Consider the following 23,754-nt stretch of genomic DNA (forward strand, 5'->3'; position numbering starts at 1 on the left):
ACTTTTTTTTTGAGAAGCATCATTCACGTCTTTTGCCCAGTTGTTACTGGGCTGTTTGTCTTTTTGTTACTGATTTAAAGTAGGGTTGGCCAAATTCAGCCCACTGTCTGTTTTAATAAATAAAGTTTTATTGGAACATGGCACTGATCATTGGCTTATATATTTTCTATGGCCGCCTTCACAATGCCAAAAATATTTGCTATTTGGCCCTTTACAGAAAAAGTTTGCAGGCCTTGATTTAAAGAATTCATTATATGTTCTGTATTTAAGTTATTTGTCATACATTTGTATTATGAATATTTTCTCCCAATCTGTTACTTGTCTTTTTCATTTTCTGAATGTTCTCCTTGGATGAGTGGAAGTTTTAAATTTTGATGAAGTCCAACGTATCTTTTTATTCTTTTATGTGTAACGCTTTTTGTGTCCTTTCGAAGAAATATTAGCCTACTTCAAATTGGCAAAGATACTCTTCTATGTGTTCTTCTAGAAGCTTTATCATTTTTGCTTTGACATTTAGGTCTAAGATATATCTCAAATTTATTTTTGTGTATGGTGTGAGGTAAGAGACAAGGTTCATTTTTTCCATGTCTTTCTACTTGTTTCAGCATTGTTTGTTGTAAAGATTCTTTTCTCCATGAAATTGCTTTAGTACTTTTATAAAAAATTGACTATGTAAATGAAGGACCAGTTCTGGGCTCTTTATTTTGTTCCATTTATTAATTTGTCTATCCTTATTCCAGTATCATGCTGTTTTAATCATTGTAGCTTTATATAAGTCTTGAAATCAAATGGTGTGAGCCCTTTAAGTTTGTTCTTCTTCAAAAAGTTTTGTGTGACCCCTACCTGATCCTTAGCTTTTTCATGTTTTTAGAATAAACTTGTCAATTTTTACACAAATCCCATTGAGGGATTGCATTGACTGTATAAAACAATTTGGGAAGAACTGACATCTTAACAATATTGAGTTCTCCAATTCATAAACAAGGTATATTTCTCTGTTTATTTAGGTGTTCTTTACTTTCTCTCAACAGTGTTGTAAAGTTTTCAGTTGAGATCTCATGTATTCCGTTAAATTTATTTCTAAGTATTCAGTATTTTTTGATGCTGACAACGAACTATAAAAAATTATTTCTTAATTGTTTGCTGCTAGTATGCAGAAATTGATACAAATTGATCCTGTATACTACAACTTTGCTAAATTTGATTAATTAGTTCAGTCGCTGTTTTGTAGATTCTTCTGGATTTCCGATGCAAACAAACAGGTCATCTGCAACTGAAAATATCTTTACTTCTTCCTTTCTATTTATTTTCCTTTCCTTCTTGCAATTCTTATGACTTCCATTACAAAACTGAGTAGAACTGGTAAGCAGATATCCTACGCCTGTTTCCAATCTTTGGTGGAAAACATTCAACAATGCACCATTATATATAATACTTACTGTTGATTTTTCATAGATGCTGTTTAGTTTCCTAGGCTGCTCGAAGCAACACCATGAAATGGTTTGGCTTATACAACAGGAGTTTATTTGCGTATGGTTAGAGTCTGGGAAGAATGTCCAAGTCAAGGCATGATCAAGGCAATGCTTTCTTCCCTAAGACCAGCTGACAGAGATCCTGGGCTCCTCTGTCACATGACAAGGCACATGGCAGCGTCTGCTGGTCTCTCCCTTCTCTTCCAGCTTTCGTCACTTTCAGCTTCTTGCTTCTACTAGTAAGGTGGGTCACATCTTAACTGAAGTAGACTCATCAAAAGGTCCTACTTACAATGGGTTTACATCCACCTGTTAAGAACATGTCTTTCTGGGTGTACATACAGCTTCAAACCACCACAGATACCCTTTATCAGACTAATAAAGTTCTCATCTATTCTTAGTTTGCAAGTCCTTTATTAAAAAAAAAACTTAAAAAGTGTTGCATTATATGACATATGATCATTTACTTAATCAGCCTTCTACTGACGGGCATTTAGATTGTTTTCACTCTTTTGCTATTACCAACAGTGCAATGAATGACCTTGCACAAATGTTATTTCACATAGTAGAAATATACTTGTAGACAAAACTTCTAGAAGTAAAACTGCTTGATTAAAAGGTATGTACATTCATAACTAGTGAATACTGCTGAATTGCCTTCCTTGGGACATTGCCTCTGCAATGTATGAAAATGCCTATTTCCTCACACCCTCACACCCTTCCTCACAAGGGTTTTTTTTTTTTTAATAAGGGACTAGCAAACTAATACAATGTATTATCAAATCTTTAGACGTTGCCAGTCCAGTAGGTGAAAAATAATTCACACTAAAATCTTCCTTGGAAGTTCTCCTATTATTTCTCAGCCTCTTTTAATAAGTTTAAGAAACATTTGTTATTCCTTTATTTGATGCATCTATTCATATCATCGCCCCATTTTTTTTAAACTTCATTTTATTGAGATATATTCACATACCATGCAGTCATACAAAACAAATCGTACATTCGATTGTTCACAGTACCATCACATAGTTGTACATTCATCACCTAAATCAATCCCTGACACATTCATTACCACACACACAAAAATAACAATAATAATAATTAAAGTGAAAAAGAGCAATTAAAGTAAAAAAGAACACTGGGTACCTTTGTCTGTTTGTTTGTTTGTTTCCTTCCCCTATTTTTCTACTCATCCATCCATAAACCAGACAAAGGGGAGTGTGGTCCTTATGGCTTTCCCAATCCCATTGTCACCCCTCATAAGCTACATTTTTATACAATTGTCTTCGAGATTCATGGGTTCTGGGTTGTAGTTTGATAGTTTCAGGTATCTACCACCAGCTACCCCAATTCTTTAGAACGTAAAAAGGGTTGTCTAAAGTGTGCGTAAGAGAGCCCACCGCAGTGACCTCTCGGCTCCTTTTGGAATCTCTCTGCCACTATAGCTTATTTCATTTCCTTTCACATCCCCCTTTTGGTCAAGAAGATGTTCTCCATCCCACGATGCCGGGTCTATGTTCCTCCCCGGGAGTCATATTCCACGTTGCCAGGGAGATTCACTCCCTTGGGTGTCTGATCCCATGTAGAGGGGAGGGCAGTGATTTCACCTTTCAAGTTGGCTTAGGTAGAGAGAGAGGGCCACATCTGAGCAACAAAGAGGCATTCGGGAGGAGGCTCTTAGGCACAATTATAGGGAGGCCTAGCCTCTCCTTTATAGCAACAGTCTTCCCAAGGGTAAATCCTGTGGTAGAGGGCTCAACCCATCAAACCACCAGTCCCCTATGTCTGTGGTCATGTTAGCAACCATGGAGGTGGGGTAGGCCAATACCCTTGCATTCTCCACCAGCTCCTCAAGAGCATCGCCCCATTTTTATATTGATATTGGACTTTTCAAAGTTGATTTGTAGGATCCTTTTCTAAATTAGGGATATCAGTCTCTTTTTTATATGAATTGCAGCTTATTTGCCTGGTAACTATGCTTCTAGTATTTCTGTCATGCAGAAATGTTTGCTTTTTATCTAGTCAAATCTACTAATTTTTTCTTTCATGTTTTAGTTTTAAGTCATAATTAGAAGCCTTCCCTACTTGCAGGTTATAAAATAATTCTCTCATGTTTTCTTCTAATACTTTATGATTTCTTTTTTAACATTAAAGACTTCAATTTATTTGGACTTTATCCACATAAGGCATGAGGTATGGATTCAGCTTTTTTTCCCCTGGATGCCCATCCATTTGTCCCAACAACATTTGTTAAAAAGTCCATCTTTTCCTCACTGATTTGAGATAGTTTTATCATGTACTAAATTCCTGTAAGTCTGGGGGTCTATTTCTGGATTATCTATTATCTTGCATTGATCTATCCACCACTGAACTAGTACCACAGTGTTTTAAATCCTGAAGCTTTATAGTCTATTTTAATAACTGAGAGGGCCAGTCCCCTTCATGGCTCTTTCTTCTTCAGATTTTTCTCAGTCACTCTTGTTTTTCATTTTCCTTATAAACTTTTTTCCCTCCTTTTACTGTGGCAAAATACACATCATTTAAAATTTGCTATTTAGACCATTTTAAAGTGTACAATTCAGTAGCATTTAGTACAACGGCAATATTGTGCAACCATTACTACTATTTCCAGAACTTTCTCATTGTCCTAAACAGAAACTACATACCCATAAAGCAATAATTTCCCAAGGCCCTCTCCTCTCTAGCCGCTGGTAGCCTCTTATGTACTTTATTTCTCCATGAAACTGCCTTGTGTAAGAGGAATCATACAATGTCCTTTTGTGCTCAGCTTTTATCACCTAGCATAATGTTTTCAAGGTTCATCGATGCTGTAGCCTGTATCAGAACTTAATTCATTTTTATGGCTGAATAATACTCCATTGTATGGATATACTGCATTTTGTTTATCCATTCATCTGGTGATGGACACTTGGGTTGTTCCCACCTTTTATCATGAATAAGGCTGCTACAAAAATTGATGTTCAAGTATTGGTCTGAGTCTCTGTTTTCAATTATTTTGGGTTTATACCTAGAAACTGAATTGCTAGGTCATAAATTAACAATATGCTTAATATTTTGAGGAACTGCCAAAATTGCTGTACCATTTTACATTCCCACCAGCAATGCATAAGAGTTCCAATTTTTCTACATTCTTGCCAACATTGTTATTTTCCCTTTTTTGGATAGTGGGTGTGATGTGGTATCTCACCGTGGTTTTGATTTGCATTTCCCTAATGACTAATGATGTTGAACATATTTTCATGTGCTTCTTGGTCATTTGTATATCTTCTACAAAGAAATGTCAATTCAAGACCTTTGCTCATTTTTAAATTGGGTTCTTTTTTTGGTATTGTTGAGTTAGAAGAGTTCTTTTATTTTCTGGATATTAATCCCTTATCAGATATATGATTTGTAAATATTTCCTCCCATTCTGTGGGTTGTCTTTTCACTCTTTTGATAGAGTCCTTTAGTTTTAAATTTTGATGAAGGCCCATTTATGTATTTTTTTTTCTTTTATTTCCTAAGCTTTTGGCATCATATTTAAGAAACCATCATCAAACCCAAGGTCACAAAGATTTTCCCTTATACTTTATTCTAAGAGTTTTACAGGTTTAGTGCTTAAATTTCAGTCTTTGATCCACTTGAGTTAATTTTTATATATGGTGTACAGTAAGGGTCTAACTTCATTCTTTTGCACATGGATATCCAGTTTTCCAAGCACCATTTGTTGAGAAGACTGCCCTTTCCCCCAGTGAACAGTCTTGGCACCCTTGTCAAAATCAATTGACCATATTTGTGAGGGCTTATTTCTTAGCTCTTTATTCTATTTCATTGGTCTATATATTTTCCTCATAAACTTTTTAATCAGCTTGTCTAGTTACTGAAAAATCTTGTTATTTTTATTGCAGTCGTAATGAATTTATAGATCAACTTGGGGAGAACTGACAACTTTATAATATTGAGTCTTACTATCAAGAATCCATAATGGCTTTCTATTGGTTAAAGTTTTCTTTTTACTTGAAGAACATATTAAAGTTTTTTCCCTGGGTTTTTACACATTTCTTTTTAAATTTATTTCCTGGAATTTTTGCGTTCTTGTAAGTGTTTTTTCTTGCCATGTTAAAGGACTCTTTTTAAAAATATATGGATAGATTTCAGTATATTAATCTTGCCCCTGCCACATAACTGAGATCTCCAATTGTACAGTTTTTCAGTTAATTCTCTCAGATTTTCAGGAATATAATCGTATCATCTGCAAAGAGGAGTAATTTTGCTTTCTGTTTTCCAATTTTTACCCCTTAAATTTCTTTTTCTTTTCTATGGCATTAAATCTATTTTTAACACCAATAAATCTTAATTGTTTTGAAAGCAAAAGTTTTCAGGACTTTATTTAGTGCTTTTGCAAATTAAAATCAGGCATAGATTAAATGCCATTTTATTTGTTTTGTCCCAAACCCCATTCTCCTTAAGACCTTGATCTTTCTAACATGGTTTTGTTAACTGTGGTATTTTTAGGCATATAATATGCCTGTGCTCGTAAAGCTCTGTTTAACTTCTGTTGGCTGGCTGAGCAGCTGCCCACTGAATATTTCATTAGCTGGGGCAGGGTATCTGTCTTTAGGCCGCAGCCTGAAGTTTCTTCCCCACTTCTGCTTTTCTTTTCCCCACCTGTAAAGCCACTCAAACTTGCAGGAAGTAATTTGGAGGGCTGACTATATATATGTAGTAGACTCTGTATATGGAATTCATCCTAGCAAATGATATAGCAACACCTGGCAGGCACTTATGTGGGGGGCTAGAACTTAGCATTTACTGAGGGGGAAAACCCAGCCTTTTTAATTTTAATTACACAGGGGACTCAAAGTACAATATTCAATGAACAGAAAAGGGAAAAAGATATGCTTGCTTATCTTCTGCAGTACTTTTCCACTGCTCTTAAAAGCTTGTGCCCAGGTATACAAACCTTCCTGATACTCAGCCACTGCTCTAAAAGGGTATGTTATACCTTCCATGATCCACAGAGGAAGAAGAAACAATTGATTTAGTTAAAAAGAGGCATTTGAAAAATGTTCTTTGGCCCTATAGCCACACTTCTCATGTTTTCCAGGTTTTACTCTTGGCACCACTCTTCCATGATAAACATGATCATTTCGATCCCAAACAAACACTTGCTTGTGTAGAAAAAAGAAATGGAGCCTCAAGCCTATTCCGATCTACCTCACTTAGTCCAGGAAAGGCCAGTCAATCAACAGTTTTGTCTTCACTTGAAAAGTTAGTATATGGAAAAGATAGCATTGCATTTAAGAGAAGAAAAGGACTAGGATTGGCTTGAGAGGTGGAAAAGACGTTGACCCTAAGACATGGTACAGGAACCAGCATGGAGTGAAGGGGACCATTCTGAGGGAGAAAAAAAATCAAGCCTTGATTTTTATGTTTGATTATAGAAACATTTATGGACAGTAGGTTTGAAAGCCAGCTCTTTCATTTGCTGGTCATGTGACCTTACCCTTTCTTTGCCTCAGTTTTCTCATCAGTAAAATAGGGATGAAAATAATACCTACAGCATAAAGGTTTTGTGAGGCACATATCAAAAGCTCAAAAAAAAAAAAAAAAGTTTGTTATCAACAGCAGCAGCAGCAGCAAGATACAAGCTTCCCATGGAATGAAGTTCCCACCTCATTTATAATGAGAGGAGAATTTATTCCAGCCTGATTAAATTACCACCTTCAATAATTCCAAGTTTTTTCAATTCCTTCTGCAGGTACAGTTACAGTTAAAAAGTCCTCTCCAAGTGTTAATTTTCCTTCAACCTATGAAAACATTCTAGTTTTTTCCCCCTGTGCTCAGTTCTGTTTCAGTTATGATCTCTGAATTTAAAAAAATTAGCTATTATAGAAAAAAGGAATGGGTACTTTCCTCTGCATATAATACCCTCCTCTTCCACAAAACATTTATTTTAGAAAAGAATGCCACAAAGATGACTAACCATATTCTGTTTCCTATTCAGATTAAACCTAACTCAAGTTTTTTTATTTTAGCATCTACTAGATCAGCATTTTTCAAGCTACAGTTCCAACCTATTTTAAGATTATGAAATAACTTTCAAAAAAGTGAAATAGAATAGAACTATTAGTGTGACTCATATGTGAGATTCATTTGTGAGATTTTACTTCTGTTTTAAATTTGCAAGGATGTATGAAAGATTACGCTTACTGGAGTTGTGATGTAATATATTTCTTCCTGTGAGTTCCAGCCAAGAGTTTGATAAACAGATGACTGGCACAATGCCTTGTTTTATTTAAATCGTTATTTCTCAGGGATTTTGTACAGAGGCTTCATTCATTGCAAACATTCTCATCATTTTCAAAAGAATGACAATGCAAAATATAACCAAGCATTCCTTTTGTTCATCTCAGCACCTTAAAGGTAACAGTGAATATTAATGGAATTTTTCACTTTATCCTCAAAGGCATATCATGAGCTTTTCACATCATGGCAATGCAATCACTGTTCCATGGCTACTGTATTATTTTACAAATATTTATAAGATGCCTACTATGTGCCAGGTACTACACCAACTGATAGGGATGAATAAGGCCCTAAAAGGAGCTCACTGAGTGGTGTTCCTGATAAGGAGATGTGCTTTCTGTTTCCACTGAGAGGCAAGAGGTGGTGACTGCTTGGCCTTGTCCACCTAGATTTGTTTCTTATGGAGAAATCTAAGGCTATAAAAACCAACATTGTCTGGCTGCAACAAAAAATCAAAAGTACATGATCTCTACTTTGTAATAAATTGTGGGAGTAGAAAAAAAGACATATAGAACACTTGATAAAATCACTTATTTGGCAATAATTCACATATTACTTTTTGCTAGCTATAGCACTGTAATTCAAAGTCTACATGTATCATTACTATTTGTTGAGTTTTCTCCTTATTTAGTTTGGTTATTAATACACTTCCATTATGTATATTGCAAATGGTTTCTCCTTGTTTATCTCTGGCCTCCTGTAGATGGCGAGCTCCTTGTGGAGGGGCTCTAACTGATATCTGCTTTGTGCTTTGCCCAATACTTGAAGTGTAACAGCCCTTAACAAGTACTCAGTAACTTCTGCTGATCAATAAGGAGGAGGTTTGGAAGTTTTTACCTTGGAGGAACTGGTAGCCTGGGGCACAATGAGTCTGCATCTGGATTCAGGGTATAGTTGAAGGAATTCAAACTATAAACACACAGGAAGGAACCTGTAGGTAGAAGACACAGAGACTAGACCATCTTCCTAGTGGAGTGGTAAGGAAACTACAGCCAGTTTACTCAGCCCAGAAGGAGACTGAATAAATTACCCCATTGAGAAAATAAGCCCACAGGCAACCTAAACACAAAAAGAACAGGCATGCAATCTGAGGTCCAGTTAGGTTCTCTCTTTTTTCCTCTCCCAAACCCCAAATTCAAAACTAAAAGTTGTATGATTGATACCAAAATGATTTAAGGGTTATTTGAAGATGATTTGTTACATAGGCTTGATATTTTTCACCCGGCCTTGCAAATAATTCTTATTTAAAAAAAAAGCTGGCATATCTTTTTGAGGGCAGATAAAACTTGTAGTGGGTCACTTTGAATTTCTTTTGCTTTCTTTTGTTTGTTTTAGCCTTATATCATAAATCTGAAAGGCAGGCTCAGAGCATGGTATTTCAGTAACACAAAAATGCTTTTGGTAACATTTAAGAATATCCCAGCTGGTCAGTGAAAGTATCCATGGGCCCCAACATTTTAATGAAAGAATATATTCGGTGGCAATTCAACCCGAAGCCAGGGGGGTGGCTCTTAGGTCAGGATATGCCCTTGTATACATAGCACTTTGACCTTGTCTGACCCTGCCTTCGGGCTCCAAATGTAAATCAGTACACAGCCCATGTGTAACAGTCTACCCGATGGAAAACCATTCCCCAGCAGTGGGGAAGGGAGCACCTGCAAGGAGCACTTGGGGTTTTAGATAAATCCATGAATGAAACTGAATAAGCTGCAGAGAAAATGTTTATGGCCTTTTCCACAAAAGAAGAGGAACCCATGAATAAAGTACAATTTCCCAAAGAAGCATTGTCAGGGCAAGTTATGTCACGTGGGCCCCCTCGTATTAACCCACCATGTTTCCGACCCTAAGGGGGAAGAGGGAATGGAGCATTCATTGCTTACCACTGTTGTATGCAAAGAGCTGGACCTCTTCCAGAGTGTCAAGCTGCTCTTCAGGACAGCTGGATACACAAAGGATGATGGAACCGAGCCTTACATCTTTGACGTCCAGGGTGCAGGAATTCAAAAAGAATACGTGTCTAGCAGGTAGATGAAACAGAAGAACGTCTTAGAGCATTTTCCCTTATTGGGTTCGATTACGGGCCTTTAAAAAACATCCACACGTTACTAGTGTGGGAGTTACTAACACAACCTTTTGGGATCAAGTGCCTCAGTATAATTTAACATTTATTATGCCTACTGAGGTGATCTACAGGGCAGCTTGAGAACCATACTCAAACATTAATAAAACTTTTTTTCCAGAACCAGCATTTTTTGGGGAATAACACTAGGAAGGCCACTGGGGAAGAAAAGAGATTGATTTAATTGCCCATGGATCACAACAACAGCTCAATGCCCAAACTGCTCAGTGGAAGCCACAGAAAGCAAGTAAGCACCATAGGTGTTCAAACATCCTTCAGAGTATAGCTGAACACAGGGAAGTGAGGGGTGGGAAGGAGGGGTCCGAGACCTGTGAACTAAAGGCCGGTCCTTCCACTTCTCCCCACTCAGTTTGAGAGGCAGGGAACTGGTGAGTCTTTTCCTGCTGCAGCTAGGTAGAGCACAAGAACAAAAGCAAAGCAATTGTTACCATTTAAGGGGTAACTGTGCTAGGCTAGCAGTAGCAGCTCCCCAGCCCTTGCCCAATAATCCAGGCTGCTGAGACCAGAAGAATGTCAGAAGGGGAGTCCTTAAGTGGGAGGGACACTGGAGAAGGGGCCCCACAAGCTTCTTTTCCCTCTAATGAGGGTGGGAGATTGGGAGGCAGTACAATAGAAAATGGGGGAGCCAATTTCCTGGGTGTGTGATAAGGGTAACTTTTTATGTCAAAGAGGGATGATTCTTTCTCAGCATTGCACTATGAATATGATATGAAATATGAGCACTGGTGCAGTGGGGCAGCCCCTTCCCCCTCCTGTCTTCTTTGCACTTGGCTCCCACCTGCGCAAGTGGGAAGGCCTCTCAGGCAATCCATGCCCAGAACACGCAAAGCCCTCTCCTTGGGGCCACGTGCAGAAGGACACGAGGCTTGGTCTGAAATTTGGATTTGGTGACTCCAAACTTACACTCAGGAGAGATTGCAACCCTTCAGATTTCTCTCCTGGAAGCTGCTTTGGATCATCAAGTTTCAAAAATTATTAGAGAGCCATCTCCATCTTAGAGATCAAGCCCAGGGATTTCTCTGCCCTGCAGGAGATTCTCATCTCTTCTTTCCCCTTTCTGTTTTCTGTGTTGAGTCTGACTCTGAGGCCTAGAGTTGCAGGGAGAAAGAATGTAATTCCACAGTGCTGGAGCAGAGAGTGTCTGGCTTGGGAAGGGAGGAGGGACATGGGTGCCTAGCATTCCAAGATGGGATTTAGGTATTTCCACACAGAGAGAAGGCTGCGACAGTGGAAGGGTTCAAATATACCATTGGTAATGTGATACTGATACATTATGGATAATAATGGTAACAACTAAAACACGTACTACTGCTTGGCTTATGCAGTGTCTCAGTGGATCCTTTGAGACAACCTGTGAGGTGGGTACAATAAACTAAAAAATCTGAAAACTGGGCTCAGAGAGGTTAAGTACCCTGCCCAAGGTCACAGAGCTGATAAGTAATAGAGCTGGAATCTGAGCTTACAAATGGCTGATTCTAAAACCTGTGCCTTTGCAGCCACACACATGGCCGCCCTTTGTACGAGATGGGCTGATACAGTTTGAATGGGATAACAGCTTCCAGGTTCTACGTGACTAATAATATACAAAGTTTTGAAATACAGTCCCCAAATATGTATAGTTTGGGAACTTACTTGGGCACTTACTTTTTTAGGGTCATGTCCTGCCCTGAAAGAGGTGCCCCTTCCACTGGGGAGTTCTTCTTGCCACACACGTTGCCAAAGCTGTCGTAGCCAAAAAGGAGTCTTCCTGTGGCTCCGGCCACCACCGAGTAGCCCATGATGAACATCTAGCAAAACCCAGGTGGCACTTGAGAGCACGGCAAAAGGCTTAAAACCCAGTCCCCCGACATCCCTGAAGATCCTGATACGAAATGGAACCAGGTAAAAAATAAATCTACCCAGCATGACTGTGCCTCTGTTCTTTGGCAACCATGTCAAAGCCCAAATCAATTAAGGTCCTGCTATTCTAATACTTGGTCTTCTTTTCCACAGGGTAAGCAGGGAGAATGTTCTAAAATACTGCAACAGACTCCTCTCCATTTTCTCACCTCTTTATGCTTCTTGCCCTCCTCTCCAAGAACCTATCAGGTTTTCTTCTTGTCTAACTTCTAGGGCAACTGAATTTTACTTCTTGAGGTTCTTGGTTTATTTAGGTGCATTAGGTCCATGCGGATCCTTTTCCTTGGTTTCTTTTGTTGTTTTTGTTTGTTTGCTTTCTTTTTTGTCTTATTTTTAGGGGACTCTGATCCTTAGGGGCAGAGGCAACACAGTTGATATGTATCAAAATACTGTCTGTAACATGTCTGGAAATAGTGTTTTGGAATACCTGATACATGCCACTACAGGGATAACTTGAAGACATCAAACTGAGTGAAATAGGGACAAAGGACAGAAATTATATGATTCTACTTATATGAAATAACTAGAATATGCAAACTCATAGAGAAAGAGAGCAGAGTACAGTTCAGCTGGGTAGGGAAGAGGAGGATGGGGGGGGTTAATGTATAACAGTTGTAGAGTTTCTGTTTGGGGTGATGGGAAAGTTCCCGTAATGGTTGGAGATGAGAGTAGCACAACGTTGTGAATGTGATTGATCCCACTGAATGGTATGTTTGGGAGTAGTTGAGATAGGAAAGTTTATGTTGTACATATGTTTCCACAATTTTAAAAAAAGAGAGTAAAAAGACATTGACAATTAAATGCAATACATGATCCTAGACTAGATCTATGAATAGAGGAGAAAATGCCCAAAAGGACATTACTGAGATATATGGAAAAAAATATGGAAAATAGATTATAAATTTCTTGAACTTGATCACTGTACTTAAGGTGGTTACATAAGTGAATATCCTTTTTAGGAAATATACATGGAAGTATTAGGTATTCAAGGAGCATGATATACATAACTTACTCTCAAATGTTTAACAAATAGATAGATGGACAGATAAATAGATGGAGAGATGGAAGGATGGATGGATGGATGGTTAAATAGAATGATATGGCAAATGTGGCAAAATGTTAAAAGTTGGTAGATCTGGGTATCTGGATGGGTGGTTGGGGGGGAGGGCGCAGGGCGCATATGTTGGAATTCTCTGATTGGGTATTGTATTAGTTTTGCAACTGTCCTGTAAGGTTGGAATTATTTCAAAATAAAAAGTAAAAAGAAATGGATGGGGAAAAATATACAAAACTAAGAATCTCAGGAACTCTGCTAGACAAGAATATCTTGTCATCTACAACCATTTTTATTCAATTTCATAATGAATGTGGAATATTTGAAATTTCAGCTCAAACATTTTCTTTTAATATGCATTGACAGGTCCTCCACCAAGGTAGAATATGTATCTTCTCAGAATTTATAGTCTTGTATGTTTCCCCATATACAATACATAGGATATCTTTTCATACTTGGCACTGACTGGCAAGATCATTCCAGGAGAAAAGATACAGTACACCATTCAATAACATGTAGTATCAACATCATTTGTCCCAGAGATGCATTTCCCCAAGGTCAAATATGTTTCAGATATTCTGCATTCATTACTAATTTAGAAATCAAAATAGCCAACATTTTTCAAGTGCCCAGTGTGTGCCAGGGACTCTGTTACTGGGGACACAAAAATGAACAAAACCCAAGTCCTCAAGGATCTCAGCTGAGAAGAAAAGAAGGACTGCAGACCTCCATGGGGAAGGAGGCCCTCTGTTCCTTCTCCTCTCCCAGGGGAAGCTCCTTCCCAGTCCTCCAGCTCCTCCTCAATCTAACTAGTCAGATTCCAGGATAAGTTCACCTGTGCTAGTGGACAGGGTCACTCACCCTTCATTTAAAGGCTTGGACATAGATGTGACTCTCTGTTTGCCCACGGGGCCAGAATGGTAAGCTGACCCGGCCTCGGCATACTCTTCCAAGCGGCTAGTTGGAACATGGAAAGATCCCAAGATTGGGTGTGGACTGAGCAGGGAGAAGAGGGGTCACGTGTTTCTGCCCAGATCACCAGATAAAATAATGAGGTGATAGTTCCCATTTACCATCATTCTTTATGTGACTATTTCCCTTGGAAAGCTTCTGGGGAGGAATGGAAAGTTGTTTTTGTAAGGGAGGTGGGGTGTTCCTGAATCCCTGTTATAATACTACTACTTAAAACCATCAAAACTTTGTTTTAACTTCAACCACTAATTGCAACCCCAAATGATGGATGATACAGCAGGTGTGTATACCAGGTATGGGGGAGCCGCAAGAGACCACCCTGTTTGTAATTTTGGGCCCATGCCCCAAGCCTCCTTTGTCTAGTCCTAACAAAGGGCAGCACCACTAGTAATAATTCCCTCCAGCTTGGCAGTTCAGATTTTGCACACACCTCCTCACTGGTCAGGACATCGCAAGACCTGGACGCACAACAGTAGAGGCAGAAAAAACGTTCCTTGCTCTGTTTTAAATGTCTGTGGTTACAAAATGTTACAGATGACACTAAAGCCAGTCAGCCAGAGAAGCTCAGTTCCTCATTATTCAGATTTGACACAGTAGAGAGAACATGGGCATTTTGGAACCCTCAGATTCATTTTGCCAGTGAAATGTAATTTTAAAGCAGTTTGCACCTCTGTCCTACCTCACACCTGGTTTGTAATTCTTTAGGTTGTGCTGGGCCATCTACAAATCCTTTCCCCAGGAAGCTACTGAGCTGAGAATTTGGTAGTGAGGGACTACCTGTGAATTTTGGAGAGGCTAGGGGAGACCATTAGGAACATTAAAAACCCAAGGCCACAGATGACAAGTGCCAGGCGGGAGAGTTGCTCCCTGCATTTATAGAACAGCAGACCCAGATAAAAACCCAAACCACCTGAGGGGAAGTTAAGCAGGTGGTGCAGGTGCACCATTCCTCTCTGCAACCAGAGGAGAGTTCCAAGAGCCACAGTCTAAGCGACATAGAATGCTCCATTAGGCCTTTAAAGCTTTGTTCAACTTGGCACTATTTCTGCAACAGTCTGTCTATGAGAAACCAATCTGTAAAGTTAACACATGAACAAACACCTTTTTTTCTTGGAAAGAGAAACACACACGATATCTCAGGGTCTGTTCAAATTTAATTCTTTTCAACAAAGGTAAATTACTGTCTGGTAACCATTATCAGGCTTCATAAATCAATCATTTACCATACAGCAAACAGTGTGCCTCAACCTGGTATGGATGATTTTATGAATATGGTCCCTGAAAACTGAGACTTTTTCTGCTGTTTCCTACAACTCTAAAATAAGTATTAAAGTGTCAAGTTTTCAGCTTCCAAAAGACCCTCCCAGGACTAAAATGGCACAGACTGATAAGGTCTACCAGTTGCCACACATACCCGGAAACTAGAGTGGGAAAAATCATTACTGGAGGGTGTATATGAAGGGCTCGTCCACCTATTAAGTGCTAAACACAATATACCAATACTGTGTGTTATGCTCACTTAAATTTAGAGTAATTTATTTCTAGGTGGCCCCCGCTTTTTCTTTGTTACAGGCACAGCAAAAGCTTTAGGAGTAATTGATTTTGGGGGAGAGGAGTTTGTGATAACAAGAACTTTCACTCAGCACAGAAAATAACAGAAGACACACTTGCCTTACTACATAACAATCCCGCTGCAACCTGTGAGTCCTGACCTCTTAATGGAGTCTTCCCTTAGAATATGGTCTGCAGAAATAAGACAGCCTTTTTATTTTGGAGAGTCTAGAAGGTTGAAATGCCTCACAAGAATTCCCAGGACTAACTGCTGTTTATTCCGGAATAATCACAGAAATCTCTCACTGCAGCACAAAACTTTAACCTGGTATCACCGACAGCTTCCCCAGGGAAGGCACTAGAAATGTGATTTAGATCTGGAGCACAGTTATTTGAGCAGGCAGACACACACACACACCTCTTCCCTGCCAAGCACCTACACTTACCAAACCAGTCCAAAAGAGAAAGAACAGGATTAACCAGGTCTTATCTGTGCATTTCCTATAAATCTGGGGTCGCCATTCTCTTTGCCTGGGGGTCGTCTCTGCAGAAACCTTCCAGAGAAAGAAGGGAGGACGTTGGGAAGAAGGTCAATAACCATGTGGGTTCCAAACTGGAAACCGAATTCAAACTGATTTCAAGACTACTTAAAGTAACCAATCCTTTACCATTTTTTATTACTATTACTTTTTAACATGGCCGCCGGCAATTCTCGCGGAGCCTCTGAAACACCTGCTCTCGGCAGAGCGGATATTAAAACCTCCGTCGCCAAGTCTTTACCTGGAGGTGCACCTGCGCCAAGCAGCGAGCGCCTCCTTTGCCTCCACCCCAGAATCGGAGTGGGGTCTGGGGTCCTTCCCGCCAGATCTCCCCCAGGACACCGCAAGGCCGGGGACGGAAACTTTATTCCATGAGGGTTAGGGGAGGCGGAAGCGCCCCCGGGGCAGGTGCGTCCTGGCAGGGCCAGCGCGTGCGGGAGGGAGCCGACCCTCCCCCCGGGTTCCTTCCTTCCAGAGCCGAGGCTGCGGGCCCTTACCAGGTACTCGGCGCCGAGGCACTGCATCCTGCGCTCCGCGGCTGGAGCGGGGGACAAGGAGCGCCGCGGCCGCCCCGACCGCGCCAAGACGCAGCGCCCCGGGCGTGGCGGGCTCTTCCGCGGCCCTGGCGGCCAAGGGCGGGAAGGGTCGTAGCGCCGCCCGGCGGTCACCCCGCCGCAACGCCCCGCCCCGCCGCCTCCGCAGCCGGACGAACTTGGCCTTCCTGTCCACTCAGGTTCACAGCTTTTTTTTTTCCGTGTTCGCTTTCTGCCCTGGAACTCTACTGTTAGCAGGGAGTCCTACCTTGTGCGGAGAAAGCGACCTAGGACGCTTCCCGGTTCGCTGTCCTCAACCACCGTGCATGGTAGCGGCTCCTATGATGTTTGTTTGGTGGACTGAAGTTCGGGCTCCTCTCCCACCCCTCCCGGGGGCCTCATAAAGTGGCCTGCCACTGCCGTTGAGCAGGAAATAGAAAGTCTCAAGCAAATCCTTCCTCAGGGATGGGGAAGGGTGTAGTGGTGTACGCATAGCTAACGCTCAAGTAGCACTTACTATGTGTTGGCTCTGCTCTAACTGCTTTACATGCATTATTAAATGTTCAACAAGGCAGAAACGATTGTTACCCCCAATCTACAGATGAGGGAAACTGAAGCACAGGAGAGTTGCCATTTGACTTGCTCCAGGAGACACCATTAATAAGCTGTAGAGTCAGGAGCTGAACCCAGACACTCTCGCTCCCAGGACCCTGTGCTTTTAACAAATGTACACTTTTTGCTCTCATCAACCTTGAGTGCTTATTGTGGGCCTGGCACACTGTAGGTGCTTTAGGTCCATATTATCCCATCTAATCTTCACAACAACCCTGTGAGGCAGATGATGTTAATAGTCCCAAAGTTGGGCAAGCAAGGAAAACAAGGCACAGAGAGGCTATGTAACTTGCTAAAGTGCCCCAGCTAGTAGGGGCCTAGCTGGGGTTCTGCTGTGCTTTGTGGCTCCCTGTGGCTGCCCCACACACTGAGTGATGGTTAAGAGCAAGGGCTTTGGGTAAATGGATCTTGGTTTGAATCCCAGCTGGGCCACTTACTCTGTAATTGTGGGCAAATTGTTAACCCAGTGGAATCCAGTTTCCTCTTCTGTAAAATGGAGAGAACACCTACTTCATAAGGTTGTTAGGATTAAAGGAAAGAACCCAGCAAAGCACCTTAGACAGTGCCTGTTGGCACACAGTGCACACACGGTGATAGTTATAAAAATAATTCATGATAACATTTGAGAGTTAAACCCCCAGAGTGAATTGGATGTCAGTTAAAATGATGGAATTTCACAGAGGGCACTGGGAAAACGCAGCATCCTAGTTATGATTCAGGTGCTGAGCTGTGTTGGGTCCTTGAGTGCACAGAGCAGGGAGAGGGATGAGGTTCTCTTCCACAAACCATCCTAGGATGTAGTAAGAGTCTACACCATCACTGTAGCATATTAGATATTTTGTTGAAGCCTAAATTCCTGCTAATTTGGAAAAGTCTGGTGAGCATGAGTCTGCCATAGGGTTCACCCAAGCAGCCTTCGAGGGAAGAGGGGCTAATGAAAATTTCGCTGGAGGATGTGTGCAATTCAAGGAAAATGACAGTATGGCTGTACTGAGTATCTTCTCAGCCATACCATTCAAATAGTCCTTTATGATACTAATTTTATGTTATAAATGTTATGTTACATGTATGTGTGTGTGTTACCATAAAAATAACAAAAAATGTTGCTATCATAGAGTTAAACTTTGTTCACCTTATATGTTTTAATTGGCCAAGGAACAATTTTCAGTCTCCCAAAAATCTTTTGATCATCTACAATATATCATTTAGATATATTCATTAGTGTGTGTTTGGTTTGTGGGGTACAATTAGGAATTCTGATGTGGACCCATCCTCAAGTTGCTCCCAGTGAGTGGTGAAAAGAGACCCAAGTATCTCAGGTGTCATTAAAGGCTGTATTCTCTTTGGCTGTAGCCCTCTGTGCCTTATCCTGCACCATCCTGGGGACAAAGCTCAGACTCTTTGATGGTTTCCATAAGAAATCTATTCATAACAAGTACTTCCTAAGTTTTAATTTAAGATTTGGAAAATTGCAAGGTGGCAAGCCACAGTGCACAGTCTTCCTTCCGCAGTTTCCCTTGCTCCACTCTCTCACCCCTTTTCTCCCATCCCTGAGACACACACCTGGATTGCCCGATAGAAGCTCCAAAGAGCACACTGATCTCCTTTCCTTTGAAGGCCTAAGACCAGTGGGCACACAGATTTGGGCGGGGTGGGTGATTCTTTCCCCCAGTGGGCTTCTCTGCAAACATGACAGTCTCCCATTCAGCTTCTCTTTCTGTCAAGATGGTGGACTCACAGGCTGCTGGCTCTTTGCTGCAAAGTCTGTCCTGGAGAAACTAAATCAGCAGGAGGAACCATGCTGTGATGGTTTGGAGCTGTATGTACCCCAGAAGAACACGTTCTTATACTTAATCCATTCCCGTGGGTGTGAACTCATTGTAAGTAGGAATTTTTCATGAAATTATGTCAGTTAAGGTGTGGCCCACATCAATCAAAGTGGATCTTAATCCTATTACTGGAGTCCTTTATAAGAGAATGAAATTCAGACAGAGAGAGAAAGCCACAGAGGGAGGAGCCAGAAGTTGAACATCGGCAGAACCCAGAAGAGAAGGGAGAGATCAGGAGATACTGCCACATGCCTTGCCATGTGACAAGCTAAGGACCAAGGATCGCCAGCAGCCACCCCTAGAACTTCACAGTCTTTTGGGAGAAAGCATCACCTTGATGAAGCCTTGATTTGGACTTTTTCTTAATCTCCAAACCATGAGTGAACCAATTCCCATTTTTTAAGTTGACCCATTGCATGCTATTTGCTTGAGCAGCCAAGGAAACTGAAACATGTGGGTTCTAGGACCTAAAACAAGAAGACCAAAAATCCTGGGAAGCTTGAAGTCTGCCTTAGTCTGTGAGTGTGTGGGAGGTGGATGGCTGGAGGAGGCTCTGAGAAGTCAGGCAGGATGAAACTTGTTTAGTTCTGCTCTCCCCTCTGTACACATTGCCTCGGGACAATCATTGCCTGACTCTGCTTTGCAGAAAATGGTAGCAAGTGCTGAAGCCACTGATGGGCATCCTCCAGATCATGTGAGAACAGCACAAAAGTGCTTTTGGGGTGAGGAATTAATAAAAACAACTGCAGATTGACACCCCCCCCCCAAGCCTCTGCTATCCCCCATCTTTCCAAATATTTCAGGGCTGCAGGGTTACTGCTTCCTCTCAGTGCTGCTTGCTCTCAGCACTGCTTCTCGCTAAGGAGAGGAATGAGCCAGTAAAGTGTCAGGAAAATAAGAGTGATAAACAGCCCTTCTCTGGTGCCTGAGGTTTTGCCCTGGGCCCATCACCATCACCTCTCACCTGCATCTCCTTGGATACATGTTTATCAAACAGAGTAGAAGAAACACCAGGAGAACATGAATTCACAGACCAAAATAACTACACACCTGAGGAGTACAACTGATATGAAAAGGTCACTGCTGAAAAATACATACCATCTAAAACAGAATTCTTAGAACATATCGACCGAAAAACTTTTTTAAAGCATGGTAAATATATTTGAGGAGATAAGGGATGACATTAACAATATGAAGCAGGAAAAAAAATCATGAAACTAAAACAAATAGAAATATTAGACATTAAAAATATAATAATTAGAATGAACATTTATTGATTCTATTAATGAATAACATGGGATAAATAGAATAGATTTAGTGTTTGGAGCAGATTAAGCAACTCTCCAGAGGCAGCAGGAAAAGATAAACAAAATAAAATAAAAATGAAATAAAATAAGGCAGCCCATTTTAAAATTGTCTAAAATGAAGAATAAAAGTAGAGCAGAAACAGAGTAATATAAAAATGGAGAAGAGCAAATATTTGAAGACATAATGGAGATAAATTCCAAGGTTGAAAGAAAAAAAAAAAAAACCTCAGATTGAAAGGGCTTGTCACAAGCCAAATATTTATATAGATAAATATTTCAGGAAAATAATTTTAAATTTATACATTTCTGTTAAGCCACATTGTTATTTCAAATGTGAATGTGTAATAAAAGTATTATCAGACCTAAAAAGGCCTCAGAAGTGTTGCATGAAAAGACCCACATGGACAGTATTCTTGGAGGAAATGCTAAATTAGAATGGAAATAAATTCAGGAGATGATACAATAGATATGGTAAGAGAGTGGCCAAATATTTAAGCTAAGTTTACTGTTGTCTCAAAGAAATAAAAGGCTAAACTTTATTTACAGTTGTCAAAAACAAGAAACAATCCAAACATACAGTATCTGGTGAATGTCTATACAAACTGTGATAATCCATACAGTGGAATACTACTCAGCATTAAGAAGGAACAAACTTCTTAGACATGCAAGATGATGGATCTCTAAAGCACTACGTTAGGGAATTGTGGTAAGATGGTAAGAGTCAGAAGCTCCATGATTCAGTCCCTCTACCAGAACAACTATTAAACAGGCAGAAACTGTCTAGATCAACTGTTTTGAAACTCCAGAGTCCAGTAGAACACTGTACAGCATCCAGGGAAGAGCAGGAGGGAGAGGCAGGTAAATTGTGGTAAATACCAGCAAATTGCTCTCAGCGGTTATCACTGCCCACCCCCCACTCCTGTGGCAGGCAGCAGTGAGGTCTGGCCCCTAGAAAAGCTTGCTGGTGCCAGAGAGGGACATGAAAACCTAGTTCAGAGACTGGGGGTGGGTGGTGGAGGGGGAAGGGGCATTTAGATTGCGGATTGCTGCTTTTGATTAACAATTTCAGATTGCTTGGGGTCCAGCTCTGAAGGCAACGATTGTTCCAGCCCATGCAGACAAAGGCAGTGGAGGAGACTGAAAGGCAGTACACTTCCTCAGAGCTGTGGAGGACACTTAAAGGCCTGCATTTGCTGGGCAGGTGCCAAGTCAAGAAAGCACAGCTTTGGGGAGGCATAGAAGAAGCTCCTGGTGTCCTTCTTGGCCTCTCTGTAATCCCTTTCCCAGGGCAGTTTGGAGATGGCTGGCATTCCCACTGTGGGTCTCTGGCATTGTTTCAGCTGGTAAAAATTGACTTGGGAAACCCCTCTCTGGCATGCCTCTAGAATTTGCCCTGTAAACAAAAGCAGCTTGAGATAAGAATAGCAGTGCAAGAAACAATTGAGGCAGGTGGCCGGGAGAAAGGCTTACCTGCTTTAAGTCCCTCAGTGGAACACCAGGGAAAGGAGAAGGTCTGTTTACTGGAGGTAGAGGGGGCATCCAAACTCCTATAAACAAGGAAGCTCCTAAGTCCAGTAGCAAGCACAAGCCCAGGATAAGACACAGCCCAGAAAAGATAAGGTGGACCCTGCAGTTGGTGTTCACTCCGGCTGACCTTTCTTATAGGAGGGCTGAACCCTGATGGAGAGGACCAGTCAATGCAGAGCCAATTTCCAAAGATGGTTAAAGGTGTTTTTTGCTTAGGCATGCTTGGTTTTGTTAGCTTCTGACACCCAAGAAAGTCTCTGTCATATTGCTAGCTGGATACAAACTTAAGAAACAGGCATCTGAGGGAATGCTAGAATTAACATTTTAAAATATTAAAGTATACAGTATACAAAAATGATTACAATACAAAGAAACAGGAAATGATGGCCCACCCAAAGGAAGAGGATAAAAATCCAGAAAACAAGCAACAAAGAAAACCAGACTGTGGACATATCAGACAAAGACTTAAAAAAATGATCTTCAATATGCTCAAGGTGAAGGAAAATATAAAGAACAGAAGGATCAGAAGCACAATGAGTGAACAATATGAGAATCTCAATAAAGACATAGAAATTTTTAAAAGGAACCCAACAGAATGACTGAAGTTGAAGACCACAACAACTGAAATGAAAAATTCCCGGGGGGTTTTAATAGCAGATTGAAGCTGGCAGGAGAATCAGTGAACTTGAAGACAAGACGAGTGAAATGAGTCAGGCTGTGGAGTAAAAAGAAAAGAAGAATTAAAAAAAGTGAAAATAGCCTAGGAGACATGTTGGACACCATCAAGCATACCAATGTACACATTATGGGAGTCTCAGAAGGAGAAGAAAGAGAAAAAGGGCAGAAGGAGTATTCAAAGAAACAATGATGGAAAACTTACTGAACTTAGCAAAAGGTGATATATGCCCTGACAGAAACTGATCAAACTGTTTAATGCAAAGAGAAGAAGAGAGTTCTGTAAGAGAATCTGCAAGAGAAAAACAAAGTGTTATGTACAAGGAAGTCCTAATTAAATTAAGTGTGGATTTCTTATTAGATTCCATGGAGACAAGAAAGCAGTGTGTTGAAAAACTTAAAGTGCTGATAGAAAACAATTGCAAAGCAAGAATTTTGTATTCAATGAGACTTTCTTTCAAAAATGAGGAAAAGAGGGAAGATGGCAGAGTAGGTGAGGTGGAGTGGGCTTCTCCTCTGTCAGAGTAACTAGAAAGGGGCCAGAGGACACCAGGGACCATGGTTCAGGGGTGTGACCAGCCATAGAGCATCCCTTGCAGTACGTGGAGGGGACATCTGTTAAAAATGTAGGAGAGACAGTGGCTGGAGAGATGCAGTGAGTGTGTTCCCCATCCAGACTACACTACCACCGCCCCCTGCCCCAGCCAGCAGCAGCAAAACTGCTGCCAGGCAAGGGAGTGAGCAGCGGCTCTCCACTCCCATCCACCTATATGCTCTAAATGCATATATTAAAAAGCAAGAAAGAGCTAAAACAAAAGACCTAACTGAGCAACTGAAGAGGTTAGAGAATGATCAGCAAACTAACCCTAAAGCAAATAGACAAAAAGAAATAACAAAGATTAAAGCAGAAATAAATGAGCTGGGGAACAAAAAGCAATAGAGAGAATAACTAAAACCAAAAGTTGGTTCTTTGAGAAGATCAGCAATATTGACAGATACTTAGCTAGACTGACAAAATGAAAAAGAGAGAAGACCCAAATAAACAGAATCAGAAATGAGAAGGGGATAATTACTACAGATCTCAAAGAAATAAAAAACATCATAAGAGGATAGTATCAACAACTGTATGCCAAAAAGCTAGGCAATTTAGAGGAAATGGACAATTTCCTGGAAACACATGAACAACCTAGACTGACCCAGGAAGAAATAGAAAACCTCAGCAAACCAATCACAAGCAAAGAGATCCAATCAGTCATAACAAATCTACCTACAAATAAAAGCCCAGGGCCAGATGGCTTCACAGAGGAATTTCACCAAATTTTCCAAAAAGAATTG

The 23,754-nt window shown here is 40.7% G+C and overlaps 1 protein-coding gene across 6 annotated transcripts in view; it reads right to left on the bottom strand.

Annotated features, from left to right (window-relative positions):
- SLC44A3 (solute carrier family 44 member 3) overlaps positions 1-16,854 on the bottom strand; it is a 90,250-nt gene extending 73,396 nt beyond the window's left edge. For 3 of the 6 annotated variants that reach the window (XM_037826586.1, XM_037826585.1, XM_037826584.1), the window contains exons 1-5: positions 16,434-16,614; positions 15,844-15,951; positions 11,566-11,708; positions 9,662-9,798; positions 8,619-8,712 (exon numbers count right to left, since the gene is read on the bottom strand). In XM_037826586.1, the coding sequence (XP_037682514.1) occupies positions 8,619-8,712; positions 9,662-9,798; positions 11,566-11,708; positions 15,844-15,951; positions 16,434-16,460 (509 nt within the window). In that variant the 5' untranslated portion in view covers positions 16,461-16,614. Of the gene's footprint in view, positions 1-8,618; positions 8,713-9,661; positions 9,799-11,565; positions 11,709-15,843; positions 15,952-16,433; positions 16,618-16,737 lie in introns of those variants that run through there. The other 3 variants (XM_037826588.1, XM_037826589.1, XM_037826587.1) reach the window with 3 other exon arrangements.
- Between the last annotated feature and the right edge of the window lie 6,900 nt (positions 16,855-23,754).

The sequence above is a fragment of the Choloepus didactylus genome, chromosome 2 (genome assembly GCF_015220235.1).
Source record: "Choloepus didactylus isolate mChoDid1 chromosome 2, mChoDid1.pri, whole genome shotgun sequence".
In the NCBI taxonomy this organism is placed as follows: domain Eukaryota; kingdom Metazoa; phylum Chordata; class Mammalia; order Pilosa; family Megalonychidae; genus Choloepus; species Choloepus didactylus.